This window comes from Eimeria tenella, genomic scaffold, assembly GCF_000499545.2.
Source record: "Eimeria tenella Houghton genomic scaffold, Eth_scaff28, whole genome shotgun sequence".
NCBI lineage: Eukaryota > Apicomplexa > Conoidasida > Eucoccidiorida > Eimeriidae > Eimeria > Eimeria tenella.
The window spans coordinates 30,842-58,345 of record NW_013542676.1 but is presented as its reverse complement, the minus strand read 5'-3'; the positions used below and the strand labels follow the sequence as shown (position 1 = coordinate 58,345).

General features: G+C 52.1%; 3 protein-coding genes across 3 annotated transcripts, besides 1 other annotated feature; 2 read left to right on the top strand and 1 right to left on the bottom strand.

Moving 5' to 3' along the window:
* Nucleotides 1-1,439: 1,439 nt before the first annotated feature.
* ETH_00012210 (GTPase domain containing protein, putative) lies at nt 1,440-5,151 on the top strand (the record flags this gene model as incomplete). The annotated part of the gene is made up of 9 exons (XM_013375444.1): nt 1,440-1,962; nt 2,108-2,306; nt 2,438-2,644; nt 2,841-3,630; nt 4,034-4,225; nt 4,404-4,469; nt 4,644-4,691; nt 4,960-5,007; nt 5,104-5,151. The coding sequence occupies 9 exons, from the start codon at nt 1,440-1,442 to the stop codon at nt 5,149-5,151; spliced, it is 2,121 nt and encodes a 706-aa protein (XP_013230898.1).
* A 1,962-nt stretch (nt 5,152-7,113) lies between these two features.
* ETH_00012205 (RRM domain-containing protein, putative) lies at nt 7,114-12,126 on the top strand (the record flags this gene model as incomplete). Its single annotated transcript, XM_013375443.1, has 12 exons — nt 7,114-7,367; nt 7,637-7,776; nt 8,094-8,297; nt 9,264-9,616; nt 9,860-9,964; nt 10,163-10,273; nt 10,417-10,483; nt 10,588-10,745; nt 10,913-10,978; nt 11,132-11,473; nt 11,594-11,813; nt 12,023-12,126. 12 exons carry the CDS (start codon nt 7,114-7,116, stop codon nt 12,124-12,126), a joined length of 2,124 nt encoding a protein of 707 aa, XP_013230897.1.
* Nucleotides 12,127-13,766: 1,640 nt separating this feature from the next.
* On the bottom strand, nt 13,767-15,776 carry ETH_00012200 (uncharacterized protein; the record flags this gene model as incomplete). The annotated part of the gene is made up of 1 exon (XM_013375442.1): nt 13,767-15,776. One exon carries the CDS (start codon nt 15,774-15,776, stop codon nt 13,767-13,769), a length of 2,010 nt encoding a protein of 669 aa, XP_013230896.1.
* Nucleotides 15,777-19,541: 3,765 nt separating this feature from the next.
* Nucleotides 19,542-25,291: a repeat region.
* Between the last annotated feature and the right edge of the window lie 2,213 nt (nt 25,292-27,504).

Here is a 27,504-nt window from a genome sequence, read left to right as displayed (position 1 = left end):
TCGTTTTGTCACTGCTTTTGAGCGACACTGCTCCCGTTGCACCTCGGGGAATAAAAGCAGCCTTTCTTGGACGAACCGAAGAGAAGAGTAGACGGAAAACGCAGCCTTGAGCGGGGGCAGAAAGAAACAAGGTGACGGCCACACAGATATAGCAACGAATGAAGCCAAATGCAGACAGGTGAAGTCTAAAGCACGGCCACGGGATAACCGGCCGAGACGGAAGAAGCAAAGTAGTGGGGGGCAGTCTGTCGACGGCTTCGCCAGAAGGCAAAGCCTTAAACCTTGGTGTCGTGGACTGCGTCTTGATACAGATGTCCAAAACATATCTGCACCAAGATGCTCCAAACTAACCCTTAGCCCTTACGGCCACGTAAAACTGCTGTCACGTGCTCGGTGAAGTGTAAATGTGGAGAGAAATGCTGAACTCTTAGCGTCTATTGTTGAGTGCCTAGCTTGCGGTACGTAGAGCAGCGGCGTGAGTAGCAGCAAGATCTGCAACACCGTAAGTAGCAGCAGAAGAGGAAGCGGAGACGAAGCTACTACATAAATTCCAGCAGCATTAACACAAACAGCCAAGAGCATCAACCTCAGCGACAGCGACGGGGCCAACCGCAGCAAGGACAGTGTCCAAAAGTGTTGCTGCTGACGTCATGTGCGTCTTTAATTTTCTTCTAACATCTGTAATTAGTTTGATTAGACGTTAAATTTGTCCTTGGATCAGGCAGTGTTAGTTTCAGATATAAACCTTCTGATGGGGCCCCCTCCTATCCCGTAGCAGGGTCCGTGTGGGGCGATGGGGGCCCCCATGCTTTACTGCCTTCAGAGGTGCTGTTTGTGGATAAGGTACAAATGCCGTACGTTTCGTTGTTAAATTTCTAGGGTTTTGAACGGACTGCATAGAGTTAAGGGGATTTAAAACCCACCAGTGACATTGTCAAGTTCTCCCCGAGAGTCTTGGCGCCTTCATTGAAATGGCGAAGGTTAAAAGTGAGGCCTGGCCTAGACCCTCCATCCTAATTGCCAAGACTTGTGCCTTGAGATTCAAAGGCTTACACCACGGCCATCAGTGCAAGGACCTACGATCTCAAAGCCGGAGCCAGTAGCTTCTCTGTGTTGCCTCCCTGCATCGACGCGCTATCTCGATGCGCTGTGGCCTCAACGCTTTGGACGTGAGGGCTCATAGCTCAGGATTTAAGTTAAGCAGTTCATCCTGTGTGGGCTGTGTTTGTGTTTAGAGCAATCCAAGAGGCGAAAGCTCTCACAGAAGTACAACGTAAGCCCCAGTTTCAAAGCCACACGGCCTACCCGTAGACTTGAGGCCCTACAAGCAAAGTATTTCCCCATAGGTAGAAAAGCACCCCAATTCAAAATACAAGCTGCAGACGCTAGCTGCTGCTGTCCTGCAGATTCAAAAGAAAGTCCGGGAGCATAGAAGGAAAATGCGGAAGGTGGCGAAGAACAAAGACGGCCCTGTTAGGCGAAGTAAGATGAAACTTGGTGCCATCATCCCTATTGGCGCTGCTGGAGCTTCTGTCGCCGTCATTGTGTTGCTGCTGAGGTGGTCTTCTGCTGCAATGTTCCATCTATGGGTGGGGCCTCTTAGCGGGCTCGTGGCTGTGGCTGCTACTGCTGCTGCTACTTCCTCTGTTACTGTCACTGTTTATGGGCTTTCAGAGTTTCGCCGGGACCCTGGTATTCCGAATTCTTACCCTTTCAAGGCGGAACTCTTGGCGAATATAGCGCGGCAGAAGCAGGAGAAGGAGGAACAGCTGCAGCGGGAACGGGAGCAGAAGAAGCAGCAGAAGCAACAACAACGACAACAGCGTCAAGAGCAGTCCGAAGCCGCTGCTGCAGCTGTCCAGGCAGACGGAGCAACAGACGCGGAAGCTCTGCAGCGAATCGCAGACAAGGCGGCAGCAGCAACGACGGCCTTCGAAGCAGCAACAGCTGCTGGTCCTTCGGGTTCGTCTCGCAGTAGTAGCCACCACAAAGCTTCTTGTGAACCCCCAGTGGCTCGCAGAAAGCCGCTCTCCAGTCGCACGGCGAAGCTTCAGGGCTTATGAGTATAAACGCTTAGTTTTTTTAGTCCCGTTTAATGTACGTGCAGAGGCGGACCTGGCGCTTCAGTCGATTGCTTCTTCGTTGACTCTGAGCAGTAGCAAGCAGCAGCATGTCGCTGCACTGCAGCGGCAGCAGCAGCAGCAGCTCCGGCAGCTCCTGGCAGCATCAGACATCATTATACACGTCTTAGACGCGAGACTGCCCCTGGCGTTTCGATGTGCGGGTCTAGAGCGATGGGCACTTCGGTAAGGTGAATGCTTTTGGATGTGCAGCACAGGCTCTAGGGTTCCACGCTAAGCCTTGTCTGTACGTGGTGCTGCTGGTCTATGCTTGCATTTTTCACCGTAGGTTTAGGTTATGCTACCTGCGTTTCCAGGGAGGGAAAGAAGGTCATCTTGCTACTGAATAAGATTGACTTGTTGCCTGCTGCTGCTCTGGCGGCGTGGCTGCAGCACCTGCAGCGCAGCTCTGCGTGCCCTGTCCTGGCGTTCAAGTGCAGCAGTAGCAACAGTAGCAGCGCCGGCAAGCGCACAGGCAGGTGGTGCGCAGCAGACCCTCTCCACGCCTCGGATAAACTAAAGCGGTAAGTTTCAGTCGTGAGCCTTTGGCCATGATTTCTAAATTCGGACGTAAGCTTTGTAAGTTCTTGTAATACCAGGTGCTTGCTGATGCTGAGGCTACGGGCTGAGGCTACGTGCGGTGGCAAGACAGCGTTCGGGCGTCAGAGTTCATGGCTTAAATTTTAGGTTCTGGGGTCCTATGCTTCGGCTTCGCTGCAGAAGTAGTTCGCACGCCTTAGGCGTACAGCCGCTGCTTAAGCTGTTGTCTTCGATAGCCCATGCTGCAGCAAAACCGTCTCATGGGGGCGCAGCAGCAACATCAACAGCGGAAGGCGATAAAATTACCACTGAGAGCCGTGCCTCCGCCACCAGTTCCTCCAGCCGTCCTGCGCTTGGCGGTGGTAGCGGCAGCAGCAAGGCATTCATGACTGTTGGGGTTGTGGGCTATCCAAATGTGGGCAAGAGCTCCGTGGTGAACGCGTTGACCCGTAGTGTATGTACAGCTTCTGTCGCTGCACTGCCTGGAAGCACCCGCCAGTTGAAGTTCATCAAGCTGGACGCGCAAACACAGCTCATCGACTCCCCGGGGGTGCTTTTTGCGCCCCCAGCAAGAGAGGAGGACAGAGCCACGATTCTGCCACATCCCCTGTCCATCCTGGCCCTACAGCAGCAGCAGCAGCAGCAGCAGCAGGGGCGGCAAGTGGAGAAGCCATTGGTGGCTTCTGCATCTGTGCTGCTGCAGTCACTGCTCCCGGTGCCACAAATACCAGATCCGATTTCAGTCGCCGAGGCGCTGATATCGATTTCATGTATACAGACACTACAGAGACTGTACCACTTGCCATCATTTTCAAGCCCCAAAGAGGCATTGCACTCACTGGCAATGCGCAGAGGCAAGCTGCTGAAGGGAGGAATAGCAGACATAGATGCAGCGGCGAAGATGTTCCTTCAGGGGTGGCAAGAGGGGAGCATTCCCTACTATTCTTTGCCCTCAGGCTTCAGGGATAATGTGAGCTGAGACGACTTACTAGTTAATTTAGTAGCTGCCTTCTGGGCCATTTACACTATCCAGTCAACTCCTGATGCAATTAATCATGCTTGTCACTTGTTGCTTATGGTATAAAGCATCCACGCACTTAAATGTCGTTTTCGATCTGTTTACGGCTCCCGGTCTGCGCCCATATACGTATCTTTTGGTCAGCCCATTTGCTTTTCCTACTGGCACTTCGTTAGGTTGTCTGCTTGTCATTTCGTCCTCATGTTTGTTTAGTCGTTGCGTATGTACTCTTCCAGTTTCTTTTCTGGGTCTGAATGAGCAGCCGGAATTGTGGGGTGCAATGCGTCAGAGCTTAGTTCCACTTTTCCAGTTCCATGTTTTCCTCTTGTTGCCCCTGTTGTTGCTGCCGTTGCAGGAGCCTGTCCGACTTGTCAACAAGAGCGATATGGAGGACGAGGCCGTTGCTGCGCTGAGGCAAGAGCTTGCAGACAGGCAACTGGCGGCTCTCGGAGTCACGCCAGCAACAGCATCGGCACCAGCCAGAGGGCCAGAAGCAGAAGCAGAAATTGAAGACGCGCAGGCGTCTTACGCTGGGCATGGAGCGATGGTGAGCGCAGCGCAGCACGACAGCTGTACCAGCGGGCTCAGCAAATACAGCAACATCAACAGTGGCAGCGGTATGGCGATGTGGTGATGGTTCTTTCCATTTATATATTGAGACAGGGCCCTGTATCCTTCGTTGGTTGCCGCCCTGCTGACTCCTTTTTTTGTTGCTGCTGATGCAGCGCCTTATGTTTAGAGACATTGCTATGACAAAGAGACAACGGGAAGAACAGCGAGCCAAAACAGAGGTGTGGAAAAGGTTGCACGGGACAAGCCGCTCTTACCACGGTTTAGGGTTTCTGGTGAACGGTGCTCGGTATAAAGTCGGAAAGTTGGGGCTTGCAAACACGTATTTAGACTTTAGCAGGTTTTGAAAGTTTAAAGTCGACGATTTGGGGTTGAGAGCCTGTGGGGAAATGCAGGCTTCTGAACGGATGGAGCATGTGGCTGCACGACAGAAGCAGCGCAAGGTATGGAATTTGCTGCCTATAGAGTTGCTGCTGATAGCCGCTACTGGCCGTTACTGCTGCCTAGTGTTATTTTCATAGTTTAGGGCTGGTGTTTTTTGCTTCTCCTTGTGCTGCAGTTCATTACTACTATTCACGGGTGTTGCGTTTTGTCGCTGCTGCCCTACGTTGCTGTTGTTTTCTGCTGTTTTTCACGGTTGGTCGGTCCAGCTGCAGTTAATTGCTGCAAAGGTGTAAAGATTTGCTACTCTTCTGTGTGTGTGGCTTCCAGCTGGAAAAAAAAATGCGTCGTGGAGAGGAGGCAGCAGTGTCGATGGAGGTGAGTGGGCGTGGCCTTCATGGGTTTCTGGTGCTCTGCAGCCCGGAGCTAGCCGAGCAGATGCTTGATTGGTTTCATGCGCGTGCTGTGGTTTAGGGAGAAAAGGCAACTGAGGGCCAAACAGAGGTGACGGAAGACTTTTGAGGCACACCTTTCCACACACAGCCGCTGCTGCTGTCAGTGCAGCAGCACTTTAGCACTACTGAGCCAGTAAATGTTAATCTGTACTTCCTTGCAGTGTCTTTTGTCGTGGAAGGCTCCACTTGTCTTGGCCTCATGTGATCCATAAGATACGTGCTACGTGCTTGCGCCGGCCTTAGAGATTACCTGGCTTCCCAGCTAGCCAGTTTGTTTGCGTCCTCAAGGCGCTATTCAGCTGACTGCCCGGAGAAATTTTCGCGCTCTTTGGGCGCGGGATGCTCTAGTTGAACCGGAGGTCCTCAAGTCCTGTGGGGACATTGAAACAGCTAATATTTTACTGACAAGCTCATCTGTATGAGCTGACCAGCATTGCTCTCATTTGAGTGGATAGCAATGTGCCATCCAGCTGCAAGGAACGGCAGCACTCAGGTGTGGTGTTTGAGTGGTGGACTTGTCAGGCCCTAGGGTTGATTCCGCACGGCAGCGTAGGACGAAGTACGCGCGTATTCCCCGTGTTTTCCGTATGTACAACACGCCAAGTACGCAGGCGCTCCACAGTAGAAGCATAGTACACGCAGCTGACGCCAATGTATGTGGCATGTTCTGTAGATGGCTCTGCAGAGCTTACAATGAGGTCCCAGGCACGAAGGACTTAGTGTCCTTAGCGTGATCTTACGTGATGATACCCCACGCCATTGACGGCTACTGTTGACGCCATGCTTGTCATTAAAGTGGAGGACACTTCAGACTAAATCACACTTCGCTGTGAACGCAGCTGGTCACACGGCGTTCAGTGTGAAGTTCGTGCATGCACTGCTGTGTTTTACGAGTGCGGATTCGAAGGATTCGAAGAACAATGCAATATGTATATTCCCAACCCAGAAGCACGTTCGGTAATCTGAGCAGTTGGCTCCTACGAAAGCGGCACAGATCGGCTCGGTGAATGCGAAACAGGGGGCAACACCCCCTTCAGCACTTCAGTTTAGGGGAAGCAGTGTACGTTCTTGCATTTGCATTTACGGTTTTTAGATGGTTCTGTGGGAAAGATTGTTTAGATCTTCGGGTCGGCCCACCAGCTGAGAGGAAGGCAGAGCATTTCTTGCTGGGGTCGTTGGCTCGTGTGGAATAGGACACCAAGGCCGAATTGTTCTCTCCATTAACTGCAGCTGCAAAATGTACAAGCATAGATAATGTGCTCAGTATAATCGATGTGGTTTCGCTCCACATACTTGAGAGAATCACATACATTGCGAGTGCTTCCATTTGTACCTAACATGGGATGTATATAGTAGCAGCAGCCTGTCTCCCGGACGGGACAGCCCCAAGCCCCAATTTTGGGGCCTTTGGTGTTTATGTTTCCCCTCTAGCATTTCAATGAAGGTAGGTGAATAGTGCAGCTTTGTTTGTTTATTCATCGCCGTGCTGTACGTACACCCCGTAGCCCTGCCTCGGCGCTGCCCCTGAGGGCCCCCACTGTACCTCCAGGAGGCTGGGGCTTTGGTTACTGGCTGACGGCTGATTCGCTCGGTAGGTCAAATTTGAAGAAAAGCCAGTGCTGTTCAACACCAAATGGATTCTTGAGACTCCTGGTGGCTCACCTATGCGGCAGTCGAGAGCAAGGAGAGCCTGAGTAGCACTAGCAGCTCTGCTGCAATGCAGACAGTTCCGAAAGCGTGCCGAAGGCCACCAGAATTGTTGAGGGGTCTTGAGGCCATTGCTGTAGGCGCTGAGGGCATTGGTTCCGCTGGGATACGCAATCAGTTTTGACTTGCAGCGGCGTGAAACAGCTGCTCGTGTTGCTTAACCCATTTTTGCTTGTCCTGCAGCTCGTTGCAGCCTACTTTAACTGCTTCCGCGTGCCCTTGTCATTTCGTGCTTCTTTGTGGAGTACAATGTGTCCGCTGAGCTGTATAGATGTGTCTGTGCACTTTTGTTTGCAGATTCGACATCTGGGCTGCGGAAAGAATGTCAACAGAAGAACCTCAGGCGGTTGTGGCTGCAGCTCCCGAAGAGAGCGCAGCTGATTCCAGCACAGGCAACAACAGCAACTCCAGCACAGCGGAGGCGGTAGCTGCCGCAGCAGCTGCTGCTGCGGCGGCGGCGCAGCTCGCTGCAGCTAGCAGCTCCCCTGAGGTCGCGTTTCCCGGACAGCTGTTCCCGACTCTCTTCGTAGTTGATTTCTCCTTTGTAAAGGCAGGCAACATTACGGAGGTGGTTGAGTGAGTGCTGCGCTCCTGCCTGCATTGCCTCTCAGTATCTGTGTATCTGGACATACATCGCATGTCTCGCATGTCCTGAAATGCGCATTCTCAGTTTCACTATACCAATGAATAGACGTCCCAAATCACTCCATTTGGTGCATGAGCGTGTTGGTATTACTACTGGGTCTGCTGTGGCGTCGGGTATATTTAGAGGACTCCATGAGAACGTCACATGAAAGCCTGTGGCCGTGGACTTCGCTCATCATCCCCGTCTTGTTTTTCTGCAGGATATCATGGATTGTTTTTGATGTGGCAACGCGGCAGTCTTTAGAGGAGGTTTCAGTTCTTGTCCGCCCTGAGCTGTTGTTGGCCCCAGCCGATCTCCTGTCAAGTTTGGGGGTAACACAGGAGCAGCTTTTTACGGCATGTGCGCATGCAACCCCTTTAGGCCCCTTTCATTTTGCTTCATGCATGCGTGCTTCCCACAGTGCTCAGATTTCCTTTGGAGCGCCTTTATGCAAGACACATAAAAGCTCCGCGGCACCGGTTGCCTTCGTTAAGTTCGACTTGGGTGGCACGCACCCAGCTGACCTCCGTTGTTGCGTGCACGATCTGAGCCAACGGCTGTGCTGCTTCGTCTTGCTTGTTAATTGATACAATAAGTTGTTGAGTGGCTGCATAAAGGGGCTTCTGGCTTTAGACCGTATCTGCCGTGGCGGAGAGCATGTGGTGTGGTACACGCAGCGCCACTAGGAGAAGCTATTCAAAAGCTGGACACGGCTATATTCCAAAGAAGCCAAGACGGCGCGAACCCGGCAACGTTATGCGTTTATGGAGTAGAGAAGTTGAAGGAGTTCAGGACCTGTGCTTCCTCACGCCAAGTGACGCTATATCCGCATTTTGCAGAAGTGGTGGTGCTGAAACGTGTCATCGAACAGTTCATGAACAGTAAGTTGAAACAAGCAGGTCACTTTACTTGAAAGAAACAGCTGCGATCAACGATCCCCCACAGGAGCATGCAATGAAGTGGAATGGGGGAAGTTTCGGGCTATTCCCCATGTGGGAGTCAGCTGGCGACTTCACGACGCGGCTTGCAGAGATTTTGTCTGAACAAAGTTACATTCGATCATGACATTAGTTTTGTGGTCAGACGTTAGTACGCCAATCTTAATGAAACAGTTAGCGTGTTTAGTTGAGAGCGTTGGCTCGATGCGACGAGCTCTCCAGCCTGGCTGTGCTGAATGATCCATACAGCACGTTCCGTTGGACGTTCGTTCCACTGAAACGCATTAAGTTTTTCCCTCGCTGATCACCATTGGCAACGCCGAGACTTAGGAATATAAGTAGGGCTTGTCAGTGCTATTACTTCAGTGCGCTTCCCTCGATTGCACTGAAAAGATTGGGTTACTTCGTGGAATGTGGTTCATGAGGCGCATCTTTGTAGGCTGGTTCCCATGGTGCTTCAGTGGATGGGGAATTGTTTTCGAAGTTTTTTCGGTTTGGGCAGGAAGAGTTTTGTTAGAGGTCTACGCATGCCTTAGGTGAAAGCCGAACATCAGCGCACAGCTTACTATGTGGTTATGTGGTCATTTGGCAGAATGAGTCCGTGACTTCAGTATGTCCATTTTAACTCTTGTGTTTTCGTTGTTTATTTGCTTAATGCCTTTTGTGCGTCGGTTCTGGCGAGGTGGCCATTGCATGCGTACTGTTACTGAAAGAACCTATATTTTTCTGCCGAGCCGCTAGCATATATCGAAGGGTTAAGACGCGTTAACCTGAAGGCGGAGGGCGCTGAAGATCGGGGCGACGAAAAGCGTGCCTTTGTGGCGTGCAGGATGCGCCTGGTCTAATATGGTGGAGCTCGTTTGCGGCGTAGCTTGGGTTGTGTGGGCTCTTCGGTGTTCTTGTTTGCAGTAAAGGGGGATGACTTGAGGAGCTTGGGCACGGCTGCGGGCGCGCTGCATTTGGCAGCACCGGAAGGGAGGGAGGAAGGGTTGGCGGCGTGCAGGTGCATGTGTGCCATTTTGTTTCTGCTGCTCTCTAAGGGTCTGGTGCTGCTTAAGGAGCACTCCGTGAACGTTGAGGATCCGCCACGACAGACCACCAAACCTTTACCAACGCCTGCGTCAAATGGAATTCCTGGCGTTGGGACACACATCCGTTTAAGGGGACTACCGTGGGATGTAAACGAAGACGCAATCATCCGCTTTGTAAAGCCCGTTGTCGAAATCAGGGAATCAGATGTCTGCGTCTGCGTCGGCCTTAACGTGCGCTCATTTACTTTCTGCCAGCACAGTAATTTTAAGCACTCACAGGCGGTCCTAAGTGTTGTTAGAAATATTGGTCGGAACATCTGCGGAAGTTGGAGGAATAGAGGCACGAGGACACTTTGTTTATGCGCTGGCCGTGATTTCATAAATGATAGACGCTCACTTCATTTTGTGCCAAGGGGAATTACGGCGGAGTATGTGGGATATTTTGATGCTGCTGCTGGATGGTTGGCTCTTCAGAAACGCGTAACGGGGGAGGCCTACGTGAACGTTCACACGACGGAAATGAGGGACATGGCGGTCCGGATGCTGCACGGCCGTATGATGGGTGCGCGCTGGATAGAAGTGAGTGGTCTTACTGGCTATCTTCCCGCAGGGAGCGGTGTGCATTTTGCATATTGTATCGAGGGCGTTTGGGAACGCCAGAGCCTTGCCAGATGGATGAGAACGATGATACTCATTGGTGCCCCTGAATTGAATTAGGACCATCCGAATCGGGCCTTCCAGGCATGGTCACATTGACACTGCTTTCGTGTTCATCAGGTATTCCGATCCAGTGCCGAAGACTTTGAGAGGGCCCAGCAACGGCGAGTGGCGATGCTGAGCTCGGACAGCCGGGATGGCCGCGATGCTGACGTTAAGGTGCTGAACTTGGTGAGTTTTGGGGGTGATTTCCCAGAAGCATGCAATCATGACTTCACCAAAGCCAGCGTTCCTGGTGTAGTTATCCTGATACAAGGGTCGAAGGAGACGTTGGGAACGACGGTGAATCGATGCTTTGGATGGTTTTACTGCAGACCGTCCTCAAACTGCGGGGACTGCCGTGGACATGCACTGAAATGAATGTCGTGAACTTTTTTCAAGGTGCGCCTTCACCTTCGCTATAACAGCCCGTATGACGTATGGCAGGGCTGTTCATTTGTTTTTCAGGCCGTGCTTTAGGAGTTGGCTGCTGTGTTTCACTTCAGAGCATGGTTTTGAGATTGGGCTTGACTCTGTCGTGTTGGGCGTCGCGGTGGACGGTAGGATGAATGGTATTGCGTACGTTGAACTGCCAGACGCAGCCACTGCAGATGCAGCAAAGGAGAAGTTGCACAGGAAATACCTTGGCCGCCGGTTTGTCGAGGTGCGGCTGCGGAACGATGCGCGCCATAGCAGGCATATCGTGACAGATAGGCTGCATTGCACTTACGTTTTGAGCTGTAGAATAATTTTCTGGTTTCGGCTACGTAGATTTCGTCAGTTAGGTCTAACTGCAGTGCATTCGCTGCGCGGGTGCTTCGGTACCTTTAGGTATATCCGTCAACTCGAGAGGAAATGCATAGGGCAAAGCGGCCTGGGAGGATCATACCACCTGACGTGGGTGTGGGTGTGGGTGCCATGCGCATGCTCCGTCCAGTAAACGTGAGATATAGGGCTAGATTATGCTCGGTCACTCTTTCGTGCTGAACTGCTTGCTTATGTCCATTGGCATGAACACAAGCTTGCGTACCATTATTTCTTGCGTGATAGGCTCGTATGATGGGGGCCACTGCCCAGGGACCCTACAGCGGAGGTTACGCGCCGGCGCCACAGCCATACGGAACCATGGCGACAGGTATGGGCTCCGCTCAAGGTTACGGGGGCATGGATGCCATGGGGGCGCCACAGGGAGGCTATGGTGGCTATGGTGCCCCCAGTGATATCTACGGAGGGTACGGAGGTGCTACTCAGCAGGCGGCCTACACCCAACCACCTGCACAAGTTGTGCAGAGTCCACCTGTACAGGATGTCGCTCCTATTCCCGTTGGATGGAATTATACTGTCTTGAGACTCAGAGGAATGCCATTCAATGCAAATGAGCAGCACATTGTGGTGAGAGAGCGACAAAGTGGAACTTCGGACGCATTTGAGCAAAGCCCATGGTAGTTCAATTTCTGGCTGCAATGCCTTCTCGACTCATGGGTGCAGCTTCTTCTGTGTTTCCGTCTTCAGCAATTCTTCCAAGGTTTCCACATGACAGCCATTCTTCCCTCAACTATCCCTATAGATGGACGGCCTTCTGGAGAGGCGTACGTTCAGTTTTCGGACGTAAGTGAAACCTGGCGAGCCCTGCAGGCAAAGAATGGTGCTCGGATGGATCGGCGGTATATTGAGCTTTTCCCTGCAAGCAAGCAGGAAATGACCTTTGCAGCACAGGGAGGGGACCCCCGAGGTGAGCCAATCGACAGGTTCCGATTAAAGCTAATCAGGTGCACTGGCACTTAGCATGTAGATGACTGGCTGTCAAGGGGGCTGCTGGTTTGGTCTGATCGGTTGTCAGTTTCCCTTGGGGCTGCCGTTGGGGCTGCCATAGCAGCTTTCAGCTAAGGCGTGTTTAGCTGTGTTTGTTTGGTCACTTGCACTTGTTGCTGCAGCGTTCAGAGAACGAGACCGAACGTTTTAGCTCTCAGCATCCGATTGTTCCTGTTTTGGGCTCCGCAAAGAGTGTGGGATTCGCTGCAGCAGGTTCGTGCTGCAAGTGGTGAAATCGCGGTTGTTGTTGAGAGTCTTACAAGCAAGTGGCTTTGAGGAGCTTCCTGCGGATTAGCAACAGATTAGCAACTTGTCACAGGCGATTCTCAATGGCAATAACGATGCGAACGCACTGGATTGTATCTATTGTTGGAATTATGCGGACACCCCAGTCAGAAGCCGCTGCATTCTTGTCTGTGTCCCATGCGAAGACGCATGGTGCGAGGTGGTCTCCAAGTTGCTGCTGAGCATTGCCCTGTTAGTGAAAGACGGATCGTGGGGCTGGCATTTTAGCTAACATGCGCTAGCTGCACGCGAGAATTGACTGCGCTCTTTTTGACTTCGAGTATCTGGCTACGTTGTTCTCACGTCATCTTTAGTGAGCACTATGTGAAGAGCATTTCTGGCGCCAGAGCCGTGTATGTAGTGCCAGTGCATGCTGTTGCGTTTCGCCAGCGAGTTCATAAGGAGCGTGCTGAGCCTCATGCTGTCGTAAGGATTCTTTTATTAGGAGGATGAGTTGAGTGTATTTCTTTCGAGCTAGGGCATAAGCTGATCTGCGTAAACTGCTTGTACACGGACTGGTCTACGCGCTTACGCGTCTGAACCGTATTGTAGCATCAATGATGTGTGCCAAGTTGTTCTTATTTTAATGGGCGAATTTTGCGGAAGCGGCTCCACAGCGAAACGTACGAAGCGCGCAGACACCACAGGTCACCTTTGCAGCACGAGACACTTCAAGTTTTCTGGACAACTTCATAAACTTTTGTGAAGTTGAGCCAAATGATGCGTCCAGGACAGGACAGCTACGCAGTGGGCACGCGGCAAAATATCTAGGGTGCAACCTGCCCGTTCAGAAGCAAATGGCGCACTTCCTCCTCTTGATGTCTGTTAAAACCGACTGCTGCCGCACTAGTGAGGGTCACGAGAGAGCCCTGCTGCGCTGATCATTCCGTGAGGAAACACCCACGCCAGCTTGCATCTTTTTCTGCTCCGCGTCATCCAGGAAAAATGTTGGATACGTCATGGCTTTGATGCCAGCCTGTCAAATGTTGCGCAGACTTCTCATGACAAATACCTGGAAAGTCCCTGCACCCCAATACCCGTGTTGCTGCTTTCTTCTGCTGCAACTTGACTGCCTCTCGATGACGCAAAGCCGCAAAAAATACATAGTGTAATCAGTACTGCATATGATGCTAAAGTGGCTATGCAGACGATAAAAATATGCGAACTTTAACACAGCATCTAGGGGATACACTGCTGGCTCCAATGTGAAATTGGGCACGTCCCAAAAATTGCTGTAGAAGAAGCCACATAGAAGCCCTTGTAGGGAAACCTCTGCATAATGCCGAATGCACAAAAATATGCGAGCTTTGACACTGCATCTAGGAAGTACACTAATAGCAAGCATGTGGAGGTGGGCACGCAGACGGCCCGAAAATCACTCCGGTAGGAGCCAAATAAACAAACTTCTAAAAGCCCCCTTTGCGCAATCCTGACAGCACATTAATTGAAGAGTATAAAATTGTGGAGGACTACAGAGGCTCACGGCATCGCAAAACTTGGCCGGTGGGTGAAAAGCCTTTTGCGTGGGAGGCGGCAGCGCTGGGTATGCTTTTTCCATTGACCAGCATGTCTGCTGCAATATTCACCTTTAGGTTGTCTTCGGGATAACACCATACATCCTATCATCTTCCCGCCAAAGATTCCACAGTTTATTCTCAAACTGAGAATTGGTGCACAAGCGCGTTAATATCATCCGTTTCAGTTGAACAATCTCTTCAAGCGGTGGGCGCACTCCTCTCTTATAGATGGACAATGCAGCACTGATCCGGAGAGTCCACTCAGCCAGCATGTTGGTTTCTGGCACTGCATATGGCCTCAACGGCAAACTATACCCTGTATGTATGCCCTGTACAAGCGGCTGCCACCAACTTTCAGTATCCATTTTGTCCCCAAGCAGCTCGATCGTGCATACCAGGTAATCAAGTGCCATAAGTATTGATGCCAACCTCTTAGCTACATAGGTTGGTGCCGTTTGTCTCGTACGCTTGCTCAACTTTTTTTTTGCATAATTGGCTAACCTTTCAGCTGTCCTCAATAGCGTCTCGACGTCTTCAGCATTTAGTGCAGGCTTCGCGAACAGCTGACGCATTGTCAAATACATCTGCATTGGGCTTGTGTCACCTACGTGGTCTCCCAGTACATACTCCCTACGAAACGTCCGGTGGACATTTTCCGGAAGAACCACAGGCAGCCGCACAAAAGGATGCAAGCTTATGTCCCTCTCAGAAAAACGCATCTTTTTCGCCTGCGGGCCTTCCGGCCCAGCGGCATCTGAGCTCAACATCTGCGGCTCCTGTTCCGCGTCAACTGCAAATCCTAGTACTTGTGATGCTTGCTGTGCGTTTTCCTCACAGGCTTCCCATGTGTGTCCCACAGCTGTGGGTTGAGTATCAACACAACCACGGCCATTGCTGTATGCATCTTCCAAACATAATCCTGATGAAGATGAATAACACACCCGTTCGGCAGTCCATGAGGCCAATGCATCCGAGGTTGGTGCCATGTCTGTGCGCTCCTGGATTGCCGCCTCTACTGCTCCAGCGGGGGGGTTTTGCTGTGTGCCATGTGAACTGAGCGCAGGTACAATCCCTTTGTTCCAGCTTCCTAACTGTAGAACCCTACGATGTCTTGCGTCATCTCCGTTTGGGGATGCCGAAGAAGCAGCAGGTGGTGGCGTCAAATGCAGCGAAGGCACAAACTGCTGCGCGGTAAATTGCCCCGAATTATCGACTGAAGATTGACCAAAATTGCTCATTTGTGCTTCTTCCATTTCTTCACTTTCAAAAAGTAACTGTGGAATAGAACTCAGCCAGGCATCTGGAGCTAAAGCATCGAAAGCGTTGCTACTTACATTCTCACGAGGCAAGGAAGCGCCAGCTAGCATTTGCTCCTGTGTGGTGGTGTGCGGTGAACCCCCAAATCCACGGTGCCTCCCCTCGTTGGCAGCGTCATCGCTGTCACTCTGTCCAGCCCAAGACCCTTCAAGCCTTTGATCTGAGTGCCACTGCATCGCTTGTCCAAACGGTTCATAATTCTGGTGGCCCCATGAGCGTGAAGTTCCTTCAACTGCACTAGATTCCATCCTAGCGAATCCTCTGGTGTTGCTGCGATATTCTCCACCAAATTGGAGAAATCTCTGACTGGTTTCTTGATCGATAAGTTCGGTAGGCTCATACAATGGCATAGGCTGCCCAGGCCAATTTCTCCCTTGAAGCCCAGAAGCATCGTGATGAATACGAAGGTCTTCCTCCAGCGAAACACAACCTTCTAGAACATCAGAGAGCTCTTTATCTCCCCCGACGTCTGAAAGAATGCGTCGTTCCACTCCCGTCCCCCGTTTCCGGACATGAGCGGCCAGACACAGGGCTAGAAAAGCCACAGTAGCCGCAAGGGCAGCCACGGAGGCAAATAACGCAGGCGAAGATGAACAACATGCCCGCTGTCGTCTTAGTCTCCGTCGGGCAAAAACCCGAAGCTGGCCTCGGTCCCTTGATCCCGCAGAGCTCACACTGTTCCGAACTGCTTCTGCTATATGAATCGTAGAGGGTTTCAACAGTGCATGCCTCTCCCCCTCTGAAAGGTGATATCTTCCCGCCATCGCGTCAAGGGATTCTTGAGCAACGAAAGCACGAAGACACTAATTACTCAGACCCTGGAAGTGGCATCGAGCAGAAGTGTCTAACATTATCCTACAATGGCACTGTTTTCGCCCTTTCCCGGTGCATTTAGAAATGGTTCACATAATTGATTATTTCTACGGATACAGAAGCCCATAAGCCCGCACTTTTGGGTATGTGGTGGCACAGTTTATAAAGACACTCATATTTTTTCCAGGGTTTCGTAACCCACCCTTCGGCGTGCTGCTCGCCGTTTCTAAGAAGTCTGGGATCCACAACACGACTGCCAGTATAATGCCACTGTTGCCATTCCTTGAGCTGCACTTTCCAGACGTAAAACTTGCTGGAGTTGGTGAATTAAGCGCTGCAGCCATATGATGCAGCGATCGGCCTGCCATGCAGTGACTCCGATGCGGGTGCAGCGGTGAGTTACGCCAAGAAGGCCTCTAGTGCACTGCCAAAACTGTAGTGCGGTCAGCGCCAGCACAGTGTATTGTTTCTGCTTAGTTCAAAACGACTGCGAAGTTCATGAAGCTTTTGCGCCAGCAAGTGCCCTCTTTTGCGTCATGCTTTGGTCAACAAGTGAAGTGCTCCGGCCTCTGATCTAGGCAGCGGTCTGCTCCGCCAAACCTCGAATTTTGCTTTGATATAGCCTAGATCGCAATGCGATAAGTAACGTCTTTGATCCCTGCGAAGATTGTTTTATGCTGCCCAATGTTAACTGTTTCGCACCGTTTTCTCAACAATGGCTGGAGTGCCCAGCATGGGCTGCCTGGTAATTTACACTGCCCAGCTGCAGATGTACAGTGTTAAGTTATCTCATTGACAAAAAAACTTTAAGAACTTTTTTGGTTATACCGGTCATACCAGTGACTTCGCGTCTCCGCTCAGCCACTCGTATTCCCACTCCAGCAATTGCTGAGGAAACAGTGGGATCAAAGGCCATGGCGGCATATTTGTGGCGTGGCGCGCCTAAAACATAGCGACACGTAGTAAAACCATATGGCAAGACAATATCTACAGGACAATTTAAGGACTAAGACAGCCCTATTCCAATGTTAAATCAAAAAAGTGTGCATTGTCACGCTCACGCCAGGGAGCGGCACAGACGCGTAGTCTCTTTCCTCCTTGAACCCAACGAGCATCACGAGCAATATGGGGCTGTACATCCAAAGAATCTCTGCCTTCTAAAAATTTGGGCTGCTCCTCTCAACCTAGATGCCTTTGTCTCAAGGCTAGGAAATAGGGGCTTATGCAACGCTGCAGTACAGAACGAGCCCCTAATGGGCCTCGAACTTATTTGGATTGGACACAGAATGTGGGCCAGCTCACTCTCTGAGAGCTCGGCAGCTTGGGCAGCATCCCATGAAAGAGAAGTGGCTTGAGGAGTGTAGTGCTCAACGCGCTCCTCACGAGGCTGGTGTCGAGTTGATCGCGACCAGCCTGCGTGCCGATCTAGACAGATCAGGACACACTTTCACAATATTAGACCTTGTGGATTTCAAGTAGCAACAAGTGCAGATATCTATATTGAGAAAGATAATGAAGTCTTAGTTTCCTTTAGAGCGCCATATTTTTGAGGTTGTGGCATGCCTCAACGATATTTCCGGTCCCACGCACCTCTGATTCAGGCCTTAGCTCCCAGATATTTGACTAAATTACTGTTGCTCGACTTTAGGTAAAAGCCAAGCTGGGCCTCTTCCTGTGTAGGACACCCCAGGTTAGGCGTGCTTAGTGTTGCTTCAGCAGCAAGGGCAAGGGAACTGTCTATGAAGATTATCTCACCTAGTTTGTTTTAACAAGACGAGTTGCACTTGTGGTCCTGCGCTCACGAAGCTTGAGGAGGCCTTCTTCAGCGATAAATGCGAACTAGGTAGGACGTTTAACAGAATAGGGCGACAAAAGCAACAGTGCAAGCGTTCAGTTGAACTAAGAGCGTTGATGGCGGAACTGTCATTGCAATACTGCTGAGTAAACTCGCTGTGTATTCAACAAAATAATTACACATGTATAAAGTTCTGGAAATGCCGAACCTCTCTTGCTTCAGCGGCAAAGCTAGCTTTGGGGACTACCGGATGGCACGAAGTGCTCAGGCTGTATTGCTTAATGAAAACAACTTGTTTGCATCACTTCAGTTTAACCAAGAGTTTTGCTCGCGCAACTGTCAATGTGCTTACTTCAACTGAATACACGGACTGTTGTGTGTAGCACTCCAATATCGGGCGAGCACAATCCATGAGGCTGCAACGTTAAATGTTTCACGTATGAAACATTATTACAAGGCCAATAGCTGAAGAAACTCAGCTTTCGCAGCAGGCTTAGCCTCGTGTGCTTGGCTGGATGGCCAGGAATAGGGGCTAGCTGTGTCGCCGGTGTGGCGTGCTGGGGCACACAAATACTGAGGGCCACCGAAGGCCTCGGAGCAGAGCGGACAGACAGATTTGACTTTTTGCTTCTTTAAGGGACTATCCGGGATCCTGGACCATATTTCGGCCTGAAAGTATATAGCTAGCGAGAAGGGTACCACGTAGGAGTGAGGCGAGGTCTTGCCCAATACGGGGACATTATTACGTTAGCATATAAATGGAGTTGGTACAAAAGTATGTAGCTGTATTGGTTGAAATCAACATTCCAAAACTGCTCTGGGATTCTAAATTGGTTAGTCGGGATCTACAGGTCCCGCTATCCCCTTATGCAGCACGATACGAGAAGTCAGAGTGAGAAACACACATACACCTACTCAACGGTGAAATATTAGGTGCAAAACCGAATCACGCCACTGCGGCTCCTTTGGCGGGCACGTGAAGGTCGCGCGTAACGTGTAGCATGAGTTTGGAAGCATGGAAAGTGCAGTGGCAAAAGCACAGTGGCGGCAGTACCAATTCATCTCCGTTGGAGCACAGGAATTCTGCAAGAGTAACCTCCAAAAGTCCACAGACGCGAAGGGACGAGTAGCTGTTGAAGAAGGCCTGCAGGTTTCTGGCTCAGTGACCTAGAGGCACGACAGTGGGTACATGGTTCCACGTAAGCAGTAGTGTAGATATGCATGCCTGGCTAGTAGTAGTGCTTGCTCAGAGTCGTAAAGGTCTTCTGGCCTCGATAGCCGGCTGTCACATTGTAGTGCACAGGCGCTACAATAGGGCTTGCTGGTGACCTGTAGAGGAAAGCTAGCTAGCGACCTACAAGGGGTCGCAACACTGGAGGAGTACAGGACACTCTTACTAGGATCGAAGTACGGCAATTTGTCTGCGAATTGACATGCATACACTAGAGGTGCCTGAAAATGCGTGGAGACTGGGGCTGGCGATAGCGCCGGCACCAGTGCAGGCCTCCTGTAGTGCGCAGCGCCTACTGCTGGGACTACGCTGTTTCCTGTCCCTCTACAGGTCTACATTCTACACCTAGATTAGCCCCATTTCTCGGTCTCTACCGCTTTATTCGTCGAAGTACGACAATTCAAGACGTGTGTGTGTTCTCTGTCTTCGATTCGCTCCCTTCTCGGAGCTTACCCCTTGACCCTAAGGGGGGAGGTCGCATTGGTGCCGGCGCTATCGCCAGCCCCAGTCTCCACACGATTTCCGCACAATTCACGTTTCTCACTAGAACTCACTAACGGTTTTTCTTATTTTTTCATGTATTGGGGGGGGTCCTGTCCCCCTCCAGTGTCGCGGCCCTTGCAGGTCGCTAGCTAGCTATCATCCCTAGGACACTAGTCAGCCCCATTGTAGTGTCTCAGCACTACAACTTCCCCCCTTGCCGGACTGAAGAGACCTGTCCCAAACGCGTTATTTTTGCTTGTGCAATCTCTGTGCTTTCCAAAGCTGCCGTGGTGAGCGCGCGCGGTGCGCAGCGCTCCCTCCCACCTCCTCATTGAGGGGGTGCTCGTGCTGGAGGAGCTGGAACGTGGCGGACCCGTACTTCTACGCTTCGGAAGAACCCAAGTTGTTTCGAGCCTGAAGACGTCTTCGTTGGCGGCGGCGCCAAGTGCGAAGCAAAGCCGGGCAGCCAGTGAGGTGGTGTGCTGGCTCCCATGTGGCGTGATCTTCAGGGGCTCCGCGCCACTTCACGAGGTACTGGGCTGCATCCCCAGAGCCGCGTTGGCCCATAATATAGTCGACTTCGTATTCCGCTGTGGGATTTCCTGCTGCATCGTGGATAGGAGGCCAGGCAGCATCGGCTGCCGAGGAAACCAAAGCGGGAGGGCGGGGGCGGTGAGGAACTAGCTGCGAAACGTGGAAAACGTCATGGCATTCATAGGTGGGAGGCAGAGCGAGACGGTAAGCGACGGTTCCTATCCGTTCGATGACTTCGAAGGGTCCACGGTAACGGGGCTCGAACTTAGGGCAGCTGGTGAAAGGTGGTAGGTGCTTGCTGCTGAGCCAGACCTTGTCGCCCATCGCGTACTCCACTGCTCGGCGCTTCGTGTCTGCGTAATACTTCTGCTGCCATTTTGCTTTCAGGATGTGACTCTGTGCCCTGTCGCAGAGCTGTCGGAAGAGCTTAGTCATCGGGGGAGTGAGTGTAGGAGCTAGCGCGCCTACGATATCAAGTTCCGCAGCCGTCAACGGGTTCTCGCCAATCATGACCTCGAAACGATAGAGCTCAGTGGATGAATGGCTTGTTGTGTTGTAGGCAAGTTCCAAGGCCGGAAGCAAACGCTCCCATTCGCGTTCGTCAGGTTTGATATAGGTACGAAGCATCTGCTCCAATGTGCGGTTCACTCGTTCAGTCTGGCCGTCGCTTTGAGGATGGTAGGTCGAGGACATGCACCGTTTGATGTTAAAGAGGCGGCAGAGCTGATTCCACAGATCCGACTGGAAACGGGGGTCTCGGTCCGATATAAGCGCCTCTGGAAATCCATGGTAGCGGATAAGGCGGTCTGCGAGGAGCTCCACGGTATCTGCTGCTGTGAAAGATTTCTTTGCAGGAACGAAATGAGCCATCTTGCTGAGGGAATCGACCATGACAAGGATCGAGTCGTGCCCTGTCGTTGTAAGGGGAAGATCTGTGATGAAATCGAGGCTCACGTGAGCCCATCGACGAGAAGGGATGAGCAACTGTTGAAGAAGGCCTGCAGGTTTCTGGTTAATGGATTTTGAAGCGCGACAGTGGGTGCATGACTCAACATAAGCGGTGGTATAGGCACGCATTCCAGGCCAGTAGTAGTGCTTGCTGAGGGCCGCAAAGGTCTTTTTCTGGCCTCGATGGCCAGCTGTGACATGGTCGTGATGCGAATGCAGAACGTGAGTAAGGAACTCAGGGAATTGTGGGACGCAGATGCGCCACAGTCCATGAACGCGGATGTGCAGGTAAGGCTCTACGTGGCGAAAGGTAGATTGGCGGTGACAGAACTCGATCTGCAGAGCTTCTCCTGGTTGGTTTGCTGCGGCTTCGTAGGGAACTCGAAAAACAGGGCACTTCGAGTACGCTTGCGGCCAATGGCGCGCGTCAGGGGGACCAGCGGGTGCCTTCGTTGTAAGTGTAGGAGGTTCCGGCTCTGGGTTGGGTTCCTGCGGCGCAGGGGGAGGCGCAGACTGCGTGCTGTGTCGTCGAGGGCGGCGCGGGCGAATTCCGGCGAGCTCGCGATAGTTGGGAGGCGGACCGCGAGAGCGGGAAGCCGCGCTCGCTTCTCCTGTTGCGAGCATCAGCGGTGCCGATGGTGTGTCGTGCGAGCAGGTGTTAGAGAGGCCGGGACGGCGAGACAAGGCGTCGGCAACTTGATTGCGCGCTCCCTGAACATACGTGATGTGCAAATCCGGGAACTCTTCAAGGAAGTCTAGCCACCGGGCGGTGCGTCCGCGCAGAGGCTTCGATGCTTGGAGTCGTTGGAGATGGGTTAGAGCTTGATGATCAGTGAAAGCCGTCACCTTGGAGACACGGAGCAAGTGCGACCACTTGTCCAGCGCCGTGACCAACGCAAAGAGTTCCTGATCGTAGATAGAGTATCTCTGTTGCGTGGAGTCCATGACTTGACTGAGGAAGCCGATGGGTTTACCGTCCTGTTCAAGAACTGCTCCGACTGCGTAACCAGAGGCATCTGTGTATAACTCGAAGGGCTTCGTCGTGTCGGGGACCTGTAAGGTAGTGAAGTCTATTAAGCGCTGTTTGAGCTGCCGCATCGCTTGCGCGTGAAGCTCTGTCCATTTGAAACTGACGTCTTTACGCGTTAGATCAACCAGCGGCCGAGCAACGTCGACATAGTCTGGTCCCATGAACATGCGACAGTAATTTATGGTACCGAGAAACTGGCGCACTTGCGTTTCGTTCTCCGGCACCTCCGGCCAAAGCCGGATGGCTTCGATTTTGTCTTCTGCGGGTTTGATCCCCGTAGCAGATACAGTATAACCCAAATAAGTAATGGTTTGCCTTGCAAACTTGCATTTGCGGAATTTTGGGTGAAACTGATGTCGAAGAAAAATACTTAGGACTTGTCGCAGAAGAGAGACGTGCTCAGAGAGATCAGAGCTATAGATAAGTACATCATCCAGGTACGCAATAACGCCCTGCCCCAATAAGGGTTGTAAATAGGCATTAATATTGGCCTGGAACGTAGCGGGAGCTCCCTTAAGACCGAAGGGCATCACGCGGTACTCGAATAGCCCGAGAACGGACCGGAAGGCCGTCTTCCACCGGTCACCCTTAGCCATACGTATTTGATGGAATCCTGCTTCCAGGCCCAAGGTGGAAAAATACTTGGCGTCTCCGAGCAGCTCCAGAATGGTTTGAATGGGAGGTAGTGGAAAATCAGGGGCTATCGTAAGCGCATTCAAGGCTTGGTAATTGACAACCATCCGCATCTTCCGCTCCCCGGAGCCATCATCACGCTTGTCCACCATGATTGTAGGAGAGCAAAGGCGAGTAGGTCGGTCCAATCCAACCATATTCCGATAATTTGGCTATCTCCTGTTTGTGAAAGGTGAGCTGATCTGGGGTCATACGGCAGATTGCGGATCTCGCTGGTAGTTTTCCAGGCGCCAGGAGAATATGATGATCATGAGGGCGCTTCGGAGGTAAGCCTTTTGGTAAGGTATCGGGGAAAACCGCCCGATACTCGTACAGCACCTGAGCAACCTCACTTGGAATATCCTGCGCCTCAGTTGAATTGATCCATTCGTCGAATAGAGTGTGTTCGAGTTTTGCCATAGGCCAGGGAGACTCCTCGTCACTCTCAGCTGTCACCGAGGCGGTTGAGGCCAAAGGACTACGGCAGCCGGAGGACGTGGGTTGACTCCCTATCAACGCGCAACAAAGCGCGCCTTGCCATTCATCCGAGAGTCTTAAGGGCACTGCCGAACAAGCCCCAGGCAAAGCCAGTATGAGGTGCAAACCGTGCAACGGAGTCTTGAGATCGTTAGTATCGTCCGCCGCCTGACGAACGAGCGACGTTATCCGCGCCTTGGCCTTATTCTTCGCGCGGGACTTGTACCTCTTTGGCGGCGGGCGTAGGAATACAGCTGTCTCCTCGGCTGACATACCCGCCACTTGTTTGGCCAAGATCTCGTATGCTTGCTCTGCTGGAGTCCGAGGGTGGACTACGGTGGAACTATCGCTTTGCAGGGTCGATTCACCCGTCCGAACGACTGGTAGCTCGCACCACTGGCCATTCACATAGGTTCGGAGTTTGTCAGACTGGAAGTACCAGGCCACCTTGTGTTCCGTCAGCCAATCCAAACCCAAGACTAAGTCGTATGGAATGGGTCCCACTAGAAAGTCCCCGGAAAAACGTGTATGTCCACACCACAACGTCAATCCCGTCACTACCCGATCAATGCGTAATAGTGCACCTGTAGCTATGGTGAACCTATGTTCCCTGGGTAGTCTCCGCACTTTCAGCTGCAGTCGTTCGACCAATTTAGGACTGATGAAACTTCTCGAAGCCCCAGTGTCCAAGCGGGCCTCGCAAGGACTCCCCACAAGCTCTACGCGAAGTACCGCCGTCGCACCCGCACAGCACAACGCTCCCCCTTGATCGTAAGGCTCTTTCATGCAAGTCTCCCTCCACCAGTGTGGCACCATCTCTGTCGCGTCTGACCTATTTCCGTCTTCTGTCGCCTGTGCAGACTTCCTGCTGCTATTCATCGTCGCGTCCGGAGTCTTCACTCAGGGTCGACTCTGACCCAGACTCCCGTCGCGTTTCCGGAAGCGGCGGAGTCCCTTCCGCGCGCTCGTCGCTCTTATCGGCTCCTCCCGCAGTGCGGAGGAGTTGGTTTCCCATCTCGTGGGAGACTGGAATGGCATTAGGGCCTGTCGTTACCGCACACATCATCCCCTTGCCATGGCTACGCGGCCTAGAACGCTCGTCTCCACCCACGCCTAGGCCCGCACGTTTGATCGTTCCGTCTTCTCAGTGCTAGGACGGGTGAGAGCTCTACTGCCCTTGTCCACCTGCTCAGGCCGGCTTCGTTCATACGTAGGACAGTCCCGAGCATAGTGTCCGATACCGCCGCACTTCTTGCAGATTTCCCCCGGACGTCTGGTACGTTCCCCTTTGCTAGGGCAGGCACGTGCCGGATGTCCGCGGCCCTGACATTCAAAGCAGTTAGCGTGGGTTCCCCCAGAACGATTTTCAATTTCCTGGCGCCCACTAAGTCCCTTAGCTTGGGCGGCCTCGCTAATGGCGCGGTTGATCCTTTCTCGGAGTTCCAGCACACTCTGCTTGGGCTCGTGAATCTGCGCTGCGGCGGTTGCCGCTTGCTCTCACGACTGGTATTTCACGTGTCCGTTATTGGTGATTAGGAGATGGAGATCTGTCGGTAGTGCAGCACAATAGTAGTCCGCGATTTTGTCGGGGGCTAGACCCAAACCCCGTTCTGCCACCGCCGCAAACTGATCGGTGTATTCCTTTGGGTCCCCGTTCCACCGTACCTTTGTCAACTCCGTTAACAATTGACTCTGTGACATTGTTCTGTCGAACCGCTCCAAAAGCCTGCGCCGTACTGTTGCCCAGTCACTTAGGTCGATAGTTTCCTGTAGATACATCAAATAAGTTAGAGCCGGACCCACAAGGTGGTCAATAAGTGCATTTCCCCACTCGCGCGGTTCCAATCCCATTTGGGTGTACCGGCGCTCGATGCGCTTCAGAAAGGCCTTCATAGTGCTGCCGTCTTCAGGTAGTATAAGAGTCGTTGCGCCGGATGCTCCGGCTCCCCCTATTACCGTTCTAATCACACTCATTGCAGACTGGAATTGGTTCCAGGTGACGAAGGGACTGTCCCCTGGCGTGACGTTGGGCAAAGGTGTCTCCTGCGGAGGCGCCTCCTTATGCCCAAGCGACCGCTATGCCACGGTGGGTTTCGGAGTCGCGTGGCGGTGGTGGGCGGGTGTCCCGCTCGGCAACTTGTTGACCGACATTGTTGGAGTCTCCTGTGGTGTGGGACCGATGACGCGTCCGTTGCGGAGGTGCATCCCTTACCGAGCAACGATTTCTAGGTGCGTGGCATTAAAACAAGATAATTATACTCCCAAGTCCGGAAAGAATAAAGATTTCAATCCCGGAGCGGCCCCCAAATGTAGTGCGCGGCGCCTACTGCTGCGACTACGCTGTTTCCTGTCCCTCTACAGGTCTACATTCTACACCTAGATTAGCCCCATTTCTCGGTCTCTACCGCTTTATTCCGTCGAAATACGACAATTCAAGAAGTGTGTGTGTTCTCTGTCTTCGATTCGCTCCCTTCTCGGAGCTTACCCCCTAGACCCTAGAGGGGGAGGTCGCATTGGTGCCGGCGCTATCGCCAGCCCCAGTCTCCACACGATTTCCGCACAATTCACGTTTCTCACTAGAACTCACTAACGGTTTTTCTTTTTTTTCATGTATTGGGGGGGGTCCTGTCCCCCTCCAGTGTCGCGGCCCTTGCAGGTCGCTAGCTAGCTATCATCCCTAGGACACTAGTCAGCCCCATTGTAGTGTCTCAGCACTACACCTCCTCCCCACAGGGCTTAGGAGGCGAGCACCCCGAGTGGAGCGAATTTGACGATAACAGATTTTGGAGAACTAAGAATAACTGTATTTCGATATATATAGGCTACTGTTTCAAGGAAATGGGCCAACGTTAGGTGCCGATCACCCCTGCTCGAGGGGGCAGGTAGCAGCGTAGTTGCAGCAGTAGGCGCTGTGCACTACATGCTGTACACTACACACATGGTCGTGATGTAGAAACAGAACGTATGAAAGGGACTCAGGGAATTGTGGGGAGCGGAATATCCATATTCCATGAGTGCAGACTTGCAAGGAAGGCCGCGCACAACGAAAAGATGAATTTGCGATTACGAAACTCTACCTGTATAGCATCACCGAGTTGCTTCACTGCGGTTCCGATGCCTTCAGCACTGATGGTATATCCCAAGAATGTGAGCGTCAAGTTTGCAAACTTGCATTTGAGAAACGTTCGGTAGAATTGATGTTTGAGGAAACTATGATGTGTCGCCGGAGATAAACGTGCCCAGGAGATTGGAACTATAGATGAGAATACCACTTAGATACGCTATGACGCCATGGCCTAATGAAGGCTGTAGATAGGTATTAATGTTCTCCTGGAACGTCGCTGGCGTACCCTTGAGGTCAAAAGGCATAACCCGATACACAAATAACCCCAGAACGGATCGGGAGGCCGTCTTCCAGCGATATTCCTTAGCCATACGTATCTGGTGGAGTCCTGTTTCAAAGTTAAGAGTAGAAAAATACCTGGCACCTGCCAGCATCTTTAGAATGATTTGAACAGGAGACAGGAGAAAATCAGGGGCTATCGTAGGGGCATTCAAAGTCTGATAAGAGACACGCATACGCATCTTCTACTCCCCTGAACCATCATCACGCTTGTCCACCACAATCGTAGGAGAGCAGATAGGCGAATACCTTGATCCTATCCATCCACTCTCCAACAATTTAACTACCTCCTATTTGCGGAATTTAAGCTGATCTGGTATCATACGGTATAACGAAGATTTCGCCGGAAGTTTCCCAGGTGTCAGTAGGATATGATGATCATGAGGGAGCTTCGGCGGTAATCCCTTACGCAAAATGTCGGGAAAAACCGCCTGATACTCCCGCAGCACCTTCATAATCTCAAAGGAGGTATCGTGTGCCTCTGTCGACTTTGTGCATTCGTCGAAATGTGTATGCTCCAGTTTAGCGGTAGGCCAGAGAGACTCCTACACATCGTGCGCTGCCGTCGAGACGGCGCTTGCCAGAAGATTGATCCATTTGGAGGATGTGGGTCGACTTCCGATCAAACGCGCAGCATCGCGCACCTTGCCATTCGCCTGAGGACCTCAGTGCCACCGACGAGCGAGCTTCGGTAAAAGCCATTCTGAGATGCAAATCGTGCAATGGTGCCCCGATGGACAGGCGACGCTATCCGTATCTTCACTTTTGTCGTCGCATGGGGCTTGTATCTTTTGGGTGGTGGGCGTAAGAATATGGCAGCCTCCTCCGCTGACATACCCTCCACTTGCTTGACCAATAGCTCATATGCTTGCTCGGCAGGGGTCCTTGAGTGTACTACGATAGGAGTGTCTCCCTGTAGCTTTTATTCACTGGTCCTGACGGCGAGTAGCTCACAACACTTGCCATTTACATAGATTCTTAACTTGTCTGACTGAAAGTACCATTCCACCTCATGTTCAGCCAGCCAATCCAGCCCCAGTAATCAGTCACAGGGAACACGTTATACTAAGAAAGCCTTCTGAAAACGTGCATGTCCGCACCACATC